Source organism: Pseudorca crassidens, chromosome 16 (assembly GCF_039906515.1).
Source record: "Pseudorca crassidens isolate mPseCra1 chromosome 16, mPseCra1.hap1, whole genome shotgun sequence".
Lineage (NCBI taxonomy): Eukaryota > Metazoa > Chordata > Mammalia > Artiodactyla > Delphinidae > Pseudorca > Pseudorca crassidens.
In genome coordinates, this window is record NC_090311.1 from 41,511,578 (window position 1) to 41,531,593 (window position 20,016).

At 36.0% G+C, this 20,016-nt stretch overlaps 1 protein-coding gene across 1 annotated transcript in view; it reads right to left on the reverse strand.

The window, feature by feature from the left end:
* PCDH15 (protocadherin related 15) overlaps nt 1–20,016 on the reverse strand; it is a 1,039,293-nt gene that overhangs the window by 571,476 nt on the left and 447,801 nt on the right. The window contains exon 5 of the mRNA XM_067710150.1: nt 8,082–8,147. Coding sequence (XP_067566251.1) covers nt 8,082–8,147 — 66 coding nt within the window. The remainder of the gene's footprint in view (nt 1–8,081; nt 8,148–20,016) is intronic.

Here is a 20,016-nt window from a genome sequence, read left to right on the forward strand (position 1 = left end):
GCTGTAGGAGGTATTTTAAGTCCAAGAACAGTTTCAAGTCATCTGAGGGTTATGGTTCTCATCCAGGGATTGCTGAGAACATTTACACTGTTGATTACTATAGTCAAGTGACAGTAGTGGTCCATTTCAGATTTCCATTTCAGATTTCCAGTGTCCTAACAGAAAAGTCATACCTTTGTTGCCTGACAACAGAGATCAATAATCTAGCAGCCAATATTTGATCATGGGGAACAGAAGTGAAAAACCACTCATGATAAACAGGAATTGGGGAAAGAGTCATTGGGGACAGGGTAATAGTGGAATCTAAGATCATGCATAAGAAAGAGCAGTTGTAGACAGAATCTCCAGGAGCTTGATGTTAAAACAAGCAATTGAACTTTGGTGCTTCTCCCATCCCTGAGTTCCTAAACTTCCATCAGACTCACTCCTCAACTAAACTCAAATTCTACAACGTAAGTGTAAAGAGTGTGCTGGATATGCAAAGAAAGCTCAAAGCAAAGTCCCTTCATGCCCTTCCCAAAACAATGTCATCTTATGGATGTCCTTTCTACCATGCACTTATCTCATCTTTGTTGCCTAAATTAGGAGTCAAAATATTGGTGGCTTGCAGGAGCCACACAGGCCACAGGAGCCACACAGATGTATTCTGTTTGGCTAATAAAAGGAATCACAATTTAAATTAGAATGACTTATCTTTAATACACAGAATTTCCTATTCTGAAAAAAAATTGAAGGTTTCTTTCTACGTGGTTATGAGTAGACAGAACCTAATAGGTCTTCATTTCTTGTAGCACACAGGCCCATTCTTATTGCCCACGAAGGCCCATGGTCCATCGTCCAATAGTCTATACAGATGAAACCAATAGTAGCTTCAGTTGTCTTCCCTAGTGACAGGATTTAGATACTCTCTCTACAGAAAAATGGTTCATTATAACAGCATCACTTGGCATTAAGTGTGTGTATGTGTGGCATAATTTAATTCTATATTATTCAGATTTATTTCTATTAGACATGAGATTAAAGTAAAGGATTTAAAGAAAAAGGAAAAATAGAATAGAATGTTCTTTTCTTAAGGGTGTTTTTCATTTCCTTAGAAACCAAGGGTTACTTTGCACAACTTAATCTTTTCATCATCATTAACATTAGCATTCTGAAACTTAAACAGTAAACAAGAGCCACTATATTGAACAGAGTTGTTTTCCTTGTATAAAACACCCTAGCTTGCTGCCCTTTTTGACTTCTGTCTGCTTTGTATAATTTTTGACTTCTGTCTGCTTTGTGTACTTCTCCTGTCCCTTATTTTATGATCATTTCACTAGATCCAGCAATACCATTGTATATTAGGTGCTATAGAGTAAACAAATGAGAAAAGGAATATCAAAAATGAAATATGATTAAATGTCAATATAATTTTAGATAACTTGAGATAACCTATTTCCCTAATGCTTAGAAAGTTTTCAATTTACTTATTTCACAGTTATATATTCAGAAGTTTGCAGCTGCTGACCTTTCATAAAATAATACTTCGGCACAAATGAAAAGTAGCGAATGCATCGTTGCATATGTAGCTCCAACAGTAATAAGCAGAGCCAAATTGTTTTCTACTAGGATAATTGTCTTAGTCACTGTAATAAGAGGATTAAAATACATGAGGAATTGGACATTTTTTTTTTTTTTTTTTTTTTGCACGTTACGCGGGCCTCTCACTGTTGTGGCCTCTCCCGTTGCAGAGCACAGGCTCCGGACGCGCAGGCTCAGTGGCCATGGCTCACGGGCCCAGCCGCTCCACGGCATGCGGGATCTTCCCGGACCGGGGCACGAACCCATGTCCCCTGCATCGGCAGGTGGACTCTCAACCACCGCGCCACCAGGGAAGCCCTGGACATGATTTTTTTACATCAACTTAGGTCTAATATTGACAAGTGTATTTTGGATAGTTTCATTTAACTTCTTCAAAACTTACAAAAAATTATATTTCCTCATCAATGTGTATGCCTTTCACCAGAAAGAACTCAGAATGACAATGATGACTGGGAAAAGTAAAGAATAGAATAGCAAAGAAATTTGTAATCATGATTTTGGGGCTATGCAACATCCACAGCAATCTAGCCAGAAGACCACTAATGTCTTATAAAAATATTTAATATTTTGGCAGTTAAGAATCAAGTTTGGATGTTATAAAATTATAGAACAAGGGGAATATATTTTCCCCTATTTATCCAGAAAAACAAAACTCTCATATTGCACTAAAGGTCATTTGCTTGATGTCAATACGGATGATCTTGTATAACACAAACAAAGTTTTAGTCTTAATACTTCAAAAGCTTGTACAGTCATCTATTAATCTACCTTCATCTGTATAGAACTTCTATTGTTAGAGTTGCTGTGTTTCATAAGGCTTTATGCAGCAGACTGTACATTTATTTTTTTTAATTATTGTTTCAAATAGAATTCTAGGATTTGTTGATGAAAACCACCGGAGAGACAAACACTATTTACCTTAGTGATAAGGCAACAATGCAGAATAGAGGTAGGATAAAAGTGCCTTAGAAAGTAACTGTTTAAAACCAAATCCTTAGAACTATCCCTCCCATAGGACATATATACTAGATCCCTCTCTCACTTTTATTTTCATGAGTAAAGCTCTGTACAAATTTTCAAAAGCTTAATATCTAAGAACATGTTTTGTACTTCAGGTTTCATTTAATATGTAAATTATGTTGGCAACACTTTGTTATATGTCATATTTGAAATAACCAGAATCGTTATCATAGAACTGAGAGAGAATTAAATCCAGATCTTAAGCTGTATCTTTGTCCTGATACATTGAAAGAAACATGGCTTAAGAATAGGCCCAGATAAGAATTTCTATCTTTAATAACATTTCTCCGAAACATTTACATGAGCTGAGGACTCTGTCTATGGCAACTATATTGAAACATTTTTCCACCTACTATATAATCTCTAGCACCTTTAACCTCTTGGTGGCGTCTTCAACCACTTTCAATTTACCCCAAAAGAACATTGTCATCCAGTCTGCCTGATAACTTGCCATCTTGGTTTCTCAGGTTCCTCTCTTCTCAGCATCTTGTGCAGTCTCTCATCTGGGGTTCTAGTCATCTTCTACTATGAGGTATCCTACAGAGTTTATTCTTATTCCACTATAGTTGTTCTGCAAAAATTTTCCGCCAGTTTAGACCTTGCTGTCTTTAGAGAATGAAAGAGAAGAATGAAGATAAATAGGCAAAAAGAGAGGGTTCTGAACCCTTGGATGTAAAAAAACAAAAAACCAAGAAAACCACATTACACTTTTTTTTTTTTACACTTTGTTTAAACGTTGGGAATATTCATACAGAAACATTGGTTATTTAAGACTTTTCTTTCCATGAGTGCAAGACCTATTTTACTAGGAGTATGTGAAACTCTACTTGCAACCCTTTGGAGGTGTGTAAGGCAGAGTTTGGCGAACTCCCTTGCTATAAATCTAAGATATGTAATTGGCAACTATAAGGAAAGAAGAACATCAACATAGAACTTTAATCTTCTACTCTTCCAAGCTTAGTGATTTTTGACAACGGAAGGAAAAGGATGATGACGAGCAACTTGCAAATGCCCCTCAACAACATAATTGTTTGTAATGAAGAATCAACTTCCCTTCACTCCCCTAGCTCCATGCTTGGGCCAGAGAAACCCCACAGAAGAAGTGACCAGCTGAATTCATTGTTCCTTTCTATAACCTCCTCTACCTTTCTAGAAGTACAGGAGGGTCTGTAATACTCAACCCAGTTCACACCTGGTTCTGCCATGTGCACTGACCAGGACACATTCTCATTGAATCAGCTGTGGCATCCTCTGTTGGCATCTCCTTTCATAATGTGAAGACACTCCGTCATCTTTCATTTCTCAAATTTGCTGTGAGCCCACAATATCTTAACTGGAAATCCATAAAGAACATTTAGGATGAGCCTTCCAATCTCTCACCCACATAGTGATATCCTTTTGCCTCTGAGCCTGTTTATTTTTGTACAATTATGGTGTTATGTTCAAACCATGACTTCAAATCATTTTCTTGTCCCCTTGACTCAGCACTGCCTATGTATTTACCCAACTTCTAAGAATTAGTCTGAACCAGTTGTTCCAAAGCCTTTTTGAATGCCATTCCATAGTTGTTGTAAAGCAGCCAGGGCCCTGACTTGGCTGGCACCCAGAGGCAAGCTTTAAATAGTTCCAGTGTAACCATTCCTGACCTCACTCCTTCCAGTAAGGACTCAATGCCATTAGGCAACTCTGGGTCCAGTGAATCTAAAAATGTATTTCCAGTGAATCTAAAAATGTATTTCCAGAAATATTTTTTTAAAACTTAGTTTTTTTAGAGCAGTGTTTTAAGTTCACAGTGAAAAGGAGAGGGAGATAGAGTTTTCCCATATACCCCTTGGGCCCCTTCCCCCTGACATGCATAGCCTTCCCCATTATCAACATCATTCACTAGAATGGTACATTTTTTTTTTTAACCAAGGATGAACCTACATTGACACATCATAATCAGCCAAAGTCCACAGTTTACCTTAGGTTTCCTTTTGGTGTTGTACATTCTATTGGTTTGGACAAATATATTATGACATATATCCATCCTTAGAATATCATGCAGAGTGTTTTCACTGCCCTAAAAATCCTCTTTGCTCTGCCTGTCTTCCCCCCACTCACCCCTGGAAACTACTGATATTTTAATTTTTCCCATATTTTTATCTTTTCCGGAATGTCATAGTTGAAATCGTACAGTACATGTTTCCTTCGGCTTGGCTTCTTTCACTTAGTAAAAGGCACCTAAGTCTCCTCCGTGTCTTTTCATGGCTTGATAGCTCATTTGTTTTTAGTCTGTATTTATCTGGATGTACATAGTTTACTTATCCACTTACTAAAGACATCTTGCTTGCTTCCAAGTTTGGGCAATTATGAATTAAGCTGCTATAAATGTTCATGTGCAGGTTTTTGTGTATACATAAGCTTTTCTGGAAAAAAATTTTAGATATTTTAAAATAATCTAAGTCTGTTTCTTGGTACACATTCTCCTCTCTAAATGCAAATACTCATTAAACATTTTCTACATACTAGTTCTAGAGCTTTCTGGTGGTGGTCAGGAACCAATGTGATTCTCTTAATGGGTTGATTTTGTGTTCTTACCACATAAGCTTGATTTTCTGGTAGTTGTGATGAAAATAAACTCCTGGTTCAGATCGAGGGTGATATAATGAATCTGTTATCAATATACTACTGAGGACAAGGACCAAGGAGAGGAACAATCTAACAGGTCCCAGGGTGAGAAAGAAGTTTATGGAGCTCTACCTGTTAAATTTTTAATTCTTTAAAACTTATACTGATGTGCAAATTACTTTCGCATATATATTCATAAAAAGGAAATATTTCCATCCCACAGAGTATAAAAATCTTGAAATATGCAGATGCATGTGACAAATAACGGACGTTCTATGAATGTACCTTAGTGATTTATATAAGAAAATAAAGTATATATTTTAAAATACCCGAGTTAAAAAATAATACCCGAGTTATTTAAAAGCTATACTATAGTAGTATAGTAGAGGATGTATTTGGCAATGGAGATTGTTCAGCTGTAGACATCAATAAGGTAAGCCAAAGCAAGTTGACACCCAAACTTACTAGTTTGGCTTAATAAAGGATTTGCTGTGCCTTACTTTTAAGAAGCCCCAGAACATTTACAAATAGGTGCTTATTTTTCTGGTAAAATAGGATACCCACATGTTTTGTTACTACCAATTAAAAAGATGCAAGAAAAAAGAAACCAAGAGTTTAAGAGCCAGACTAGAATTAACTGTCCTATTGGGAAGTTTCTTAGATTGCCTAAAGAAAAATATGAAAACACTATCATGGATTGTTTCCTTTAGACTTTCAAGGCAAGAATGATTGCACACTACATTGTAATATCTGGCAGAGGTTCATTTGATCACCATATTTTTAGAAATTTAATGTGAAAGAGAAATGTAAAACCTTTAATCTCTAGATTGGTGTTTATACTCCTTATGTTGACACTCGAATAACTTTGGCAGCATTCTGAGTAGTTGGTAGTTTCTACAAAATATGCCAATTAAAGAGCACAGCAACTACAGCATGTCACCTTCTTCTAAAATATAAATATTGAACTTTCACTACATGCCATCATGCAGAACTGCTATGACAACATCTTTGTAGACTTCCTGAGCTCCTTTAAAAAGTGAGATCTCATCAACACAGGAAAGGTAAAATATCATTACTGTGGCTATAATTATCTGGTTGGCAAAATAAGCTCTGTATAGAATTACATGTTAAAACAACTATTTAGTAAAATTAAATGCTTTAGTTCAGCTCAGCTTATATGTTCAAGGGAATAGGTGAACAATGAGAAAATATAGATTGGTTTTCTATCACATTTATTTTTTGTCTCTGGTTAAAAAGCAAACTTTTTATTGTGGGACATTTAGAAAACAAATTTGTTGACAGGAAAGTAGTTAACGATAAACCATAATCTTACATGTGAGATGAAATTTTTCTGGTATAATTATTTTTATATATATATTTTTTCTTTTCTGCAGATACATATAGGACTTATTTCTAATTTATTTAAATGCATCCTAATAACTCATTATCTTCATATACTTTCAAGCTCAATAGGGACTTTTTAAAAATAAACCTGTGTAATTTTTATAATATTTCTATAATTTAGTATAGACACTTAAATTTGTTTAAACAAAGGCCAGCAGTGTTATGGACATTTTTGGCTGATTCCAAAGGAAGTGAAAGATGTTCAAGAATAAAAATTTATGCCAATTCTTCTAAGAAGTAAAAGAAATGTTTCTAGTAAAGCATAATAAATACTGATACATAATAAAGTGAACCAACACAGGTATTATGTGTACTATAGAAATTTTCAAAATACACGTAGGTTGAATTTCCGGGAAAAGTCACTTTCCAATAAACCACTTGACATTCTTTTTTAAAAAGACATCAATCTGGAAAAACAGTGTTGAGCCTAGACAGAAAGTACAAATCAAACCCAGTGGAAAGTCTTTTACAGAATTAGTAGACAAAATGAGCCACAGAACATTCTCATATTTAGAATAGTTTGAAATAGAAACCAAGACTCAAGGGATTTCCACTTTACTGTTACCTAATAGAGGAGGAGAATCTCTAAATATCTGTAAAGTTTAGAGACTAGGAGAGTGTTGGGGAACAAAAGTGCTAATTTTTTGTAAAGGAAAATTAAATTTTTGAAGATTGTAATATAAATTAGGAATAAGTTGTTAATTATGGCAGATAGACTGAGTGAAAATTCAGATTTCCTCCTCTGCTCTGCACCTTTTGTCAGTTTTCTGTTCCCAAGCACTTTGTTTTCCTAGTAACTATTCTTTTTTTAAGATTTTAATTTTTTGATGTGGACCATTTTAAAAGTCCTTATTGAATTTCTTACAATATTGCTTCTGTTTTATGTTTCTTGGGTTTTTTTGGCCACGAGGCATGTGAGATCTTAGCTCTGTAACCAGGGATCAAACCCGCACCCCCTGCATTGGAAGGCAAAGTCTTAACCACTGGTCCACCAGGGAAGTCCCCCTAGTAACTATTCTTAAATCACCATGTCTAATAGATTATGGATCTTAATCCTTACCAGATTGTAGCAAATTTAAATTAGCAGTGCAGAGCTTACCCTGTGGTCCATTTGTTTTGGAGAAATACACTAGGTAACAGTATGTGTGATAGTCAACTCTACCTATTGACAAAGAAAAGTTCTAGCCGGTATCTAGATGCATTCTTAGACTGGATTGTGAATCAGATGACTTCTCTGCAATCAAAACTAAACATTTCTATTCATTAAGTCTCTCATAATGTAATCCAAATAAAGTATTTCCAGTTAGTGTCCTAATTTAAACTCACACAGGGAAGAAATTAAAGAGGAACTGTCAGTGGATTTGCTTTGAAGCTTTCATTTAGTACTTCCACACATATCAAATCTAGGCTTGAAATGAGAAATCCCTCTTAGATTAAGTCACTTTTAAAACACATAGCTTACTCACCATTCCGACTCTCTTCATCAATGGCAACTATGGTGGCTGGTGGTCCCCCCCTAGCTAGTTTGCAATCTAAAGAGAAAACAAGACAAAGTAAGAAGTAGCTACTGCAGGAGCATTCACCCTGAGAGTAAATTCATTGAGATGTATATTGATATTTAAAAAGAAAAATCCTGCAATCAAATTAATATGCATCATTTCTTTTAACAGTTTTTTATTTTTAAAAAATTCTCATAAGAGCTATATAGATTCCTTACCACATCGTAACAAAGACACTTTGCATACCATGAAACTGTTCAAATCTTACTGGAAAACACCAGCAGAGACTACTGGAGAGCAGAGGTCCTTCAGGACAGAGATAATGGGATGGTAATTTAACCCATAAAAACAACATAAAGGGATGATTAACAAGGATAAATTGTCATTAAGGCATCACAACAGAAACAAACATAATTGGACTTTAATTGTAATAAAGGGTCTAATTAAAAAGAGTGAATAGATCTTTAATAATGTTCTAAAGAGAATAAAACAAAGACAAGCAATGTTCATGAGGTTGTTTGAGATTTTATTTTTGTCATCTTACCCTCATATTGCCAGTCTGGAGTCAAAAGTATAGAGTCATCAATGGGAGCAGATCAGAAAAATGAAAGAAAGGAAGAAAGAATACATGTATATATTTAGCGAGGATTTAAAGACATAAATAGCATTATACAATAACAGATACATCACCTAATGATTTCTGGAAATGAAGTATATAAAATCCTTAGATTTTTGTAATTCTAACAGTAATAACAAGTTTACTCGATAATGTATGTCATTAACATCTTAAAAATTATAGATCAACTCGAACATAACATACAGTACACCGATGTGTCCTATGAAAAGGTAAATAAAATTACTTATGAATTGTCTATTATCCCTGTGTTGAACAAACCTTAAGAATGGTGCCTGTCAATCAGTAGTGATTAATTTGTTATTTCAAACAATGCTAATACCGAAGTATCTCATGATAATGAACATAAATAGTATCATGAGCTATAACATCCATGATAATTAAAATGTGAAGGTTTTGCCTGGAAGATGTCAAAAGTACACTTCTGAGACATAAAGCACTCTCCCAGGAGGTACTCGGTCAGCCTGATAGGGCTGTGTCACACAGTTAAATGTACATGGCACAGTCCTGTGACTGCAACATAAATTGGCTTAAAGCCATCCAAGTACGTGTGCTATTTGGAAGATGATTTCAAGGTTTACTATTTATTAAAATTCTGCTATTATGTACATGGGCATGAATAAAAAAGGCTTTGGCGAGCATTGTTCTATATTGTAAGATATGTGCTCTCCCATATGAAGCTTAAAATATCAGAAATCTCCAGTTTTTCTCTCTTCATCCTGGTCAGTATTCATGGAGTTTCAGGTCACAGCATTTTTAGATCTAAAATATCTCATTACACTTCATTCTCTCCTTCCTATACCCCCTGACATAGCACAGCTCCTCACTATTTGTCACATCTACTCTTGCAGTGGTTTCCTCACTGATCTCCTAGAAGCTTTGTTCTCATTCTGCCTTCATTTATTAACTAAACGAGAATTATTTTATGCACCCAAATCAAAGGTAAAATAATGGTACTTCTCTGCACAAAGAACTTAAGTTTCCTTTGGAGTGAAGAAAATTGTCTTCGAATATCATTCAAAGGGTGTCATGGTCTTAACATTGTTTACTTAGAATTAAGCACTGTGCCCTTCAGTCACATCAGAGCCCTTACTCTTGCTAGAATGTATCTTGCATTATTAAGGAAGTTTTGTCACCTAAATTCATTTCTGCCTCTACTCCTGCCTGGCAAGTCTCTGCTTCTCTTGGTAGAACTAGATTTCACCTATTCCATGAAAACTCGTCTATTTCCCCAGTCAGAATTTATCTTTTACTTCCATGTTCTCATAATACTTTGTTCATCTAGTTTTTTATTCATCTATGCGTTCAAAAATTATTCAGTCAAATTTGTAGATAACTTACTACGTGCTGAACATGGGAATTAAAAACCAACAACTTCTTTCTTCATGGATCTGAGTGATCAGATAAAAGAAAGACTCATAAACAGCCACATAGGTATGGCACAGTGTGGTCTATGTGAGTCAATTCTTTAATAAATTCATTAACAACACAAACGGTTAAAATACAGAGAATGCCTGCTGGGAGTGGAAATGGGATACACAAGAAGGCAGAGGCAATCTGTGGAAAGAATAAAGGAAACATGACCAGTTCTTACAAGATGCAATTATTGGATTACCAACATGCCTTCTGTTTGTATTTCAAAGAGTAGTTACCTTTCAATACTATTTTCTCTCTCCTCACTCTCCTTCTCTTTCTCTCTCCCTCCCTCCCTCCATATAATATATATATATATAATATTTATATATGAGGTCACTGCCTTAGTTAAGATCCTCATAGCTGCAAAGTAGAGAAAAAGTGTGGTGAATCTGCATGTGAATATTGATAGAGGGATAGATATTTAATCAATAACTTTATAGGCAGGCAGGATAAAGGGAAAGGAAAGAAGGAGAAAGCTAGGCATACATGTACAAAAACCTCTCACCATTTGGTTACTATTAGATTTATGGGTAGATTTTTCTACACATCTAAGTCAAGTACGACTCCCCATATTCCAGCCCTCCCTCCCTCCCTTACCCTTCCCATTCTCAGTTCATTCTTTAGCCATAACAAACCAAATTTATGTTTGCTGTGCCATCTGCCAAAAGGCCTTTCCTCATCTTCTACCCCTGGTTAACTTCTATTTCTCTTTCAAGAACCTGGCAAGGCATCACATCTTCTAGAAAATCTTCCTTGTTGTCTAGATTAAATGCCTCTTCTCTGCATTCCTTCAATATACACTGTATTCCACTGGAAAAATTACTTCATAAAAAATATATTAGTATTTTCTTCTCATAAAAGCTCCTTCAGACCAAGTCTGTGTCACATTTATATATCTAAGTAACCTCAGAATCAGACTAGAGTTGATCCTGAAAGAATGCTTGTTGAATTTTTCTGAACTGCAGTCAGCCCAGCTGCAGTCGCTCATTGAATATCCCTCCATGAGTGCTGCTCAGAAGCCACTGTTCTCATTACGTCCTGGCCGACAGAAACAGCCCAGGAATACAGGTGCAGCTACAGTTCCTCCCAGTCAGACCCCTTTAGATGACTTTCACTCAGCTTTATTCTTTTAGCAGCTTCCCAAACCCCACAATAAGATATTTTTCATGCCCAACCAATAAACTTTCTTTATTCTGAATCAAAACAAAAATGATTAAATAATTTTGACCCAAACCCTAATGAAGAGAGGTTAGTCAGATACATAAAAGTAATCTATTAATAACAGTGTTCACAACAGGCTAAGTGTTTGCTTTGGAATGATGTGTTCATGAAAGTATAATTAGTTTTGAAATGCACAAAAATATTTTTAATGACAAGTATATTCAGAACTGTCTTGAAAAAAAGTAATTTTGGATGGAGTAACCAGGATGTATTATGTATGCTAAATATGCAAATGGAGATCAAAGTGAAAACTAGAAAGCAACTTGGGGGCTGGGTGATCCTGCTCTCTACGGTCTATGGATAATCTGTCTGCCAAGGAAAGACAGGTTAGCTGATGATGCCTGTGCCTTGGAAACAAACTTCTGTAATCTATTTAATTTCACCCTTGACTGTCCAGGTTAAATCACAAATTCATTGTTTTTCCTGCCTCAGACTCCTAACCACTCAGACCCCTACCTGATTCCCATATCCAATTTGTTGTAAAATGCAGGATATGAATACAAACAGCTGAATGCCCAGTGTGATTTATTTCCACAAATTTGTCATCAAGCTAAAAATAAGCCGTATATTTTTTCTGTGTATTTTTAAATTTCATGCAACAAGTCAGATTTAAAACCTAAAAATGTATTAGCAAGATATGGAAGGACTGGTTTCAAATGAAATGAACCTGTGATATGCTCTTCTTATTATGACCTGAAGCTTAAGATCATGTTACTCTACAAAGGGAATATCCAGAATTGTCCATATATGTTCATTCCTTACTAGGAAGAGAGAACAGCCAGGTAGACCCTATTTCCACCTTAGCCTATTCTCAAAACTTCCAATGTCTTTTTTTAAAAAATTATTTTATTTATTTATTTTTGGCTGCTTTTGTTCTTCGTTGCTACGCACGGGGTTTCTCTCGTTGCAGCGAGTGGGGGCTACTCTTCGTTGCAGTGTGTGGACTTCTCATTGTGGCGACTTTGCTTGTTTCGGAGCTCAGGCTCTAGGCACGTGGGCTTCAGTAGTTGTGGCATGTGGGCTCAGTAGTTGTGCCTTGTGGGCTCTAGAGCGCAGGCTCAGTAGTTATGGCACATGGGCTTAGTTGCTCCACAGCCTGTGGGATCTTCCCAGACCAGGGCTGGAACCCGTGTCCCCTGCACTGGCAGGCGGACTCTTAACCACTGCGCCACCAGGGAAGCCCCAAACAATGTCTTTTTAATAAAATTTCAAATATATTGACTTTTTTCTTATATTAACATGGCAATTGCCATAAATATGTCCAATGACTAGCATATTTCCTGCCTAGACCTCTCCTCTGAGTCTGGGTCCTGCTGCTCAGACAAACATCTGTACTTGCAATTTCAAAGGTGCCTTAAATGTAACACTCCAAAATGGATTCTAGTTGCTACCCCCAGACCATACCTGGCCTCTTCCAGTATGTACTATTTCAGTGAATAGCACAATTTTGTGCCAAGTTGCATAAACCAGACACCAGGGGGTCACCTTTGAGCCTGCCCATCACCTTTGCTTTTCTATGTTGAATCCCTCAATAAATCTTGACTTTCATTACTACAGAAAAACTTCTTATATCCACCTACAGCTTTCAATCTGATGTCACTACACTAATCCAATCTCTTACCTAGTCTAACAGGTTTTCCTAACTGTGGACCCTACAGGCAATTAACTCTTTTAATTTTCTATCTTTAACCACAGTGATCTTTTACAAATTAAAACATGCTTACCAGTTAATGATGTACTATTGCTTTTATGTTAAAACAAAACTTTCATGGTCTACAACTCTATAGTATGATTTTAGAATGAAAACCAAAATATATGGCCTACAAAGTCCTGCATGATACCGCCTTCTCCTTCCTCTCCAGTCTCGTTTATTTCCATGTTCTCACTTGCTCTCTGCATTCCAGACAGGTGTTTCTTTTCTTTTCTTTAATCATGCTATCTTTTGCCCTGAGATACCTAAAGATCTTTCCAGATTGCATTATTTCTTATTTCTAATCTTCGCACTCAACCCATTATTCACTTATATATTCTTTAGATTTTAACCTGTGCTTCACTTTTCCAAAGAAATCATTTCCAATCCCCAGGTTCCCTGATATATACTCAGTTAATTCTGCCTTCTAATATCAAGTTATGAATATCTGACTCCTCACTGACAGAAAACCCAGTGATAATCTAGATCTTGTTTCTGTTCCTCAGAGTTGTGTTCCCAGGGCAAAGTTCCTGCCACATAGGTGTCAGCAACTATTTCTTGAATGCAAACATGAAGAGCCTTGACCAAATTTGCAACAATTTTTAAAAAGTCCTCTATAACTTAATCTTTTTTCTTTTTAACGTTTGAAATGTCATTTTCATATAAAAATAATGGGGAAAGCATGTGTAACAAATTAGTTATTAAAAGACAGGACCACTGATACGACCTCAGCAGAAATGCGAAGGGTAGCACCACATGCCACCTGAAAATATGTCACTTTGGCATGTGGAGCTGAAGGCAATAAAGACCCAGCAGACTCAGCAAAACCCTTTTTTTTTTCCTCCTCCTTTTTAACAGCCTAAAAGAATTTAGAAAGGGGGCCTGTACCAGGAAGAGAGCTATTACTAGAGATAATTTTTTCATTTGAGAGAAGTATCTGCATGCAGGGCAAACATTTGTTTACTGAACATTTCCTTTTCTCATCTTCCTGTGAACTCTCTCTTTCCCTTTGAAGACTCAGACCACTTATCCCTTTCCTTAGCTCAGGATGGTATTTAAGCCTCAATTGCCAGGTTGTGTTTGAGTCTCATATTTTTGTACATAATTAAATTTGTTTTTCCCCTGTTAATTGTTCTATTACAGGGAGCTCTCAGTCAAGAACCTAGAAATGTAGAAGAAAAATTTTTCCTTCCCTATGAGGAAAAAGCTACTATTTAAGTAAAGAAAGAGACAGTTTTGTAGGAATTCAGGATTTTGAGGGATTAGTTATGAAAGGTCACAGAGAGCTCAGAATTATAAAGAGGAGTAATGAAAAGAGAAGGAGAAATTTTTCACTTGTTTCCAATTATCTATAATTTCTATTAGAATTCTACACTCTGATCACCCAGTTGACTGAACTGAAGAACTATTACGGAGCAAACTTACTCCAATATCCTATTAATGGCAAGCATGCATTCCAAGTTCCTTCATGGTTTTATCAAATTGCATCTTAAAGAAATAAAACTCAAAAACCTCAGATATCAAAGCTCTCATGATATCAAAGATCACAAATACTTCTGTGTCAGTCTTTTAGAACTTTTACTCGGCCATTTCCTTACCAGCTCCCTATGAGTATCAGTGAATTATTCTAGCACTTAGCAGAGTATTTGACATACTATACTCATTCAATATATTTGTTGAACTAGGGAACATCTTCCGCCATGGTAAAGCAATAAAACAAATAACCAATTAAATCATTATTATTCATCATTTCAAATCTTTTGGGGAGTGTTTAAAGTGTTAAAGGAATTGATTCCTAATACAGCATAGAGCTTAAGAACATGTGCTTTGGAGTCAGAAAACCAAGTTTTACATCCTAACCTTGGCTTTTAATAGCTGTGTAAATTAAGTAGATTATTAACTTCTTATACCTCAGTTTAGGTAAATAGGTGTAATAGTAAGTATAACTACTTCATAGATTTATTACAAGTATAAATGAGATAATCTATGATAACTTCATTTTGCATGGCAAAATGTACAGGCAGAATAGATGCACCTTAATTTGTACAGTATCATTATTTTAAGGAAGGTATTTGGAAAATCGTTCCTAATTTTTTCCCTTTGACCAAAAGGTGGCAGAGAATCCCTTGGATTTCCCTAAATTTTCAGTGAGGGCTGATCTTATTACATATGTGGTTGTGAAGTGCATTCTCATTAAGAATAAAAGCAGCCACATGACATGTTACTGATGGTCTGTATGGACAGAAAAATTGGAATTCTTGTTCCAGATATCAACCTAGAACCACTATCCTGGAATGAACTTACTGGAGGCAAATAGAATCCTCGAACTCCATGAGTCCTCCAATAAGGATTGCAAGACCATTTTAGAAAATAATGTGCTCACAATGACCCACTGGTCCCATAATAGTCTGGAAATGCATTGGTGTCCAAATGATCAAGCAGAAAGATCATGAAAGAGTCACAGATACTCTGAAAACTCTACTCTTTTCAACATTCCTCTATTATCACTTTGGATATTCAAAGTCATCTGGTGTTTCTTATCTAGAAGCTTTCATTTTCCTACACACACACACACACACACACACACACACACACACACACACACACACACACACACACACACATTTTCTCTCCCCTCTCCGTCTCCCTCTGGATCAGTCACTTAGTTCAAAGCAATTTGGCCTCTCATTCAAAGGAGTACTGCGCTCTCAAAATTTCTGGCTGCACAAACATTTTATTTTCAATTTGCTTGTCACAAGCAGTAGCAGAGAGACTATTCTTATATTTTTCTGTTGATCTTTGGAATATTCATTTCCAGGAAAATACACACAGGAGTGAAATCTTAATACAAAAACTCTTGTTTTACATTTTGACTCTCTCATTCAAAAGAAAAGGAGTTTGACCTTGAAATTTATAAGATCAATCGAACTATAAGTTGTAAAACTGCAGTCAACAAACAGACCATAACTGAAAAAGCAAAATGAACTGAGTAAGCTAAAGGACATTACAAGTAAGTCATTTTCAATTCAAGAATAAGATATTAGCATTAATAGATTTCAAATATTACCATGGATGAAGGAAGGTGTATTTTATGATGCCTTAGTGTCATCATTAATTGGATTATATAATTTGATTACGATGTTCCAACAATATGGTCTAGTAATGCCCACTGAAGTCATTAATGATTATTGTTCTATGTCACTGCTTTCATTAGGACGATTTACATAGAGGCCATGGCTCCCTCAATCTCTACATTTTTTTCAGAAGTTACTATTTATTTCATATTCTAATTGGTCTATCAACAACAATAAGATTTAAGATTTTTACATGGTTGGCATTTGGTGAGAGAAACCCATTCTCATTCTTAAGAAATTAATGGATCTAAGTAATAGAAAGATAAGTAAAGGGCTGCAGGAAGAAGGCAGAAAAGGAACTGAATTGTAAGAAGTCTGATCAGAAGATCAAGTAATACTTTTTTTTTTTTTTTTTTGCGGTACGCGGGCCTCTCACTGCTGTGGTCTCTCCTGTTGCGGAGCACAGGCTCCGGACGCGCAGGCTCAGCGGCCATGGCTCACGCGCCCAGCCGCTCCGCGGCATGTGGGATCTTCCTGGACCGGGGCACAAACCCGTGTCCCCTGCATCGGCAGGGGGACTCTCAACCACTGCGCCACCAGGGAAGCCCTCAAGTAATACTTTTAAAATTATTTTTGTTCACTGGGAATATTACTATAATTCATTATTTTATAATTTCATGTAATGCATTGTCAAATATGTTAGTATTTGTACCCAAGTGTAATGTTCTTACTTAATTCACACTGCATGAGTTAGAAGCTCTTTGAGTTTTCTTTCCATTGATAGCGACAGTTTTTCCTTACTCATATAAACTTCTGTCACAGGATCATAACTACGTTTGAGGAATTTGACATGGATGAAATAGTTCTTAGTCCAAGGTATTTATGTCACCGCTGACATCAGAAGCAGCAGCATGGTATTGTGGTTATGGACATAGCCTTGGGAAACAGACTGTCTAGGTTCAGTACTAGCCACATTTTAGCACTTGTTAGCTTTTAAGATCTTTGAAAGTGACTTAAACTCTCTGTAGCTCAGTTGCATTAGTTGTAAAACTGAAATTATTGTATGGAATAGTGATTGGCATATGGAAGTGCTTTATAAGTTATTGTTAGGTAAATTCTAAACAAATGAGCTAATCACATACAAAATTTGTATATCTCTACATTTTAAAAGCAGTGACTTTTACATATTTTTAATTAAGTAGTAGTTTCTTAAATTCTTCAACAGTCAAAGGAAAACCATATTTTATTAGCAGAACAAAATAGGCTTCATATATGTTAGCATTTTTGTTGTGCATTTAATGTACTGGAATAGCAGCAATACATTTAATTATATGGCCACAGATTGCTAAGAATACATAGTTATAGCTGAATCAAGCAAAAGATCTTTCTAGAATTATCACAGGAATGCTTATAACTAAAATAAAAAATCTGTTTTGGTAATCTAATGTAAAGTGGATTTTGTACTCCTAAAATCTCTTTGCAAGATCTTGCTTTCTGTTACTCTAAAAATCTTCCTAAAAGGCTTTTTGCATTAGCTTTTTTAACCATATTATCTAATTTGTCTTTATGTTTTACAATTAACATATAAAGGAAAAAGAAAGGGATAAAGATTTATGTCAATGAGGAAAACAAAATTATACAAAAAAAATACTTTTTGAAAAGCAGTTAAAGAATTTACATTCATATTTCTGAAAGCTAATTTATTTTCTAATTACTCTTTTTTTTAATATCTTAATTGGACTATAATTGCTTTACAATGGTGTGTTAGTTTCTGCTTTATAACAAAGTGAATCAGCTATACATATACATATATCCCCATATTTCTTCCCTCTTGCGTCTCCTTCTCTCCCACCCTCCCTATCCCACCCCTCTAGGTGGTCACAAAGCACTGAGCTGATCTCCCTGTGCTATGCTCCTGCTTCCCAGTAGCCATCGATTTTACATTTGGTAGTGTATATATGTCCATGCCACTCTCTCACTTTGTCCCAGCTTACCCTTCCCCCTCCCTGTGTCCTCAAGTCCATTCCCTAGTAGGTCTGCATCTTTATTCCTGTCCTGCCCCTAGGTTCTTCATAACCATTTTTTTTCTTTTTAGATTCCATATATATGTGTTAGCATACAGTATTTATTTTTCTCTTTCTGACTGACTTCACTCTGTATGACAGACTCTAGGTCCATCCACCTCACTACAAATAACTCAATTTCGTTTCTTTTTATGGCTGAGTAATATTCCATTGTATATATGTGCCACATCTTCTTTATCCATTCATCTGTCAGTGGACACTTAGGTTGCTTCCATGTCCTGGCTATTGTAAATGGAGCTGCAATGAACATTGTGGTACATGACTCTTTTTGAATTATGGTTTTCTCAGGGTATATGCCCAGTAGTGGGATTGCTGGGTTGTGTGGTAGTTCTATTTTTAGTTTTTTAAGGAACCTTCATACTGTTCTCCATAGTGGCTGTATCAATTTACATTCCCACCAACAGTGCATTCCAAAGGGTTCCCTTTTCTCCACACCCCCTCCAGCATTTATTGATTGTAGATTTTTTGATGATGGCCGTTCTGACCAGTGTGAGGTGATACCTCATTGTAGTTTTGATTTGCATTTCTCTAATGATTAATGATGTTGAGCATTCTTTCATGTGTTTGTTGGCAATCTGTATATCTTCTTTGGAGAAATGTCTATTTAGCTCTTCTGACCATTTTTGGAGTGGATTGTTTGTTGTTTTGATATTGAGCTGCATGAGCTGCTTGTAAATTTTGGATATTAATCCTTTGTCAGTTGATTCATTTGCAAGTATTTTCTAATTACTCTTAATGAGGTAGCTCAGAGGAAATTCTGAATCACGATTCTTACTAAGATGCTCAACGAGGTCAAAAGCTAAAAGCTGCAGCATCAACATCACTGTTTAAAACTGTATTCTTCATACAAAGATTTTTTTTTTTTTTTTTGTGGTACGCGGGCCTCTCACCGTTGTGGCCTCTCCCGTTGTGGAGCACAGGCTCCAGACGCTCAGGCCCAGCGGCCATGGCTCACGGGCCCAGCCGCTCTGCGGCATGTGGGATCCTCCCGGACCGGGGCACGAACCCACATTCCCTGCATCGGCAGGCGGACTCTCAACCACTGCGCCACCAGGGAAGCCCCAAACAAAGATTTTTAATAATTCTTTGTGTACAGTCTGCTTTGCCTCTTTAAATCAAGTTGTTTGCTACAATCCACTTATGATTATCTAAACTGTCCATAAAAAAGCAAACTCTATGGACTGAATTATAAGGAAAAAATTTAAAGCATTTTATTACTCATAATATTAAAGACCATATCCACGTAAACATCACATCTGTTTTCCTACCTCTTCTGGTTTTATTAAGATATTATTGACATATATGTAAGTTTAAGGTATACAGTGTGATGACTTGATACATGTATATATTGTAAAGTGATTACCACAATAAGTTTATTTAACACCTCCATACTCTCATATAATTACCCATTTTTGTGTGAGGTGATAACGTTTGAGGTCTACTCTCTTAACAACTTTCAAGTATATAATATTGATATAATATTGTTAATTATAGTCACTGTGTTGTACATTAAATCCTCAGAATTTATTCATCTTAGAGCTGGAATATTGCACCCTTTGGCCAACATCTGTCCATTTTCCCCATCCACCAGCCACTGGCAACCATAAGTTTCTATGAGTTCAGCTTTTTTAGATTCCACGTATAAGTGAGAAGATATGTATTTGACTTACTCTGACTTATTTCACTTAGCATAATGCCCTCAAAGTCTATCATGGTTTTGCAACAAGCAAGATTTACTTCATTTTTATGGCTGAATAATATTCCATTTTGTACATATATTACA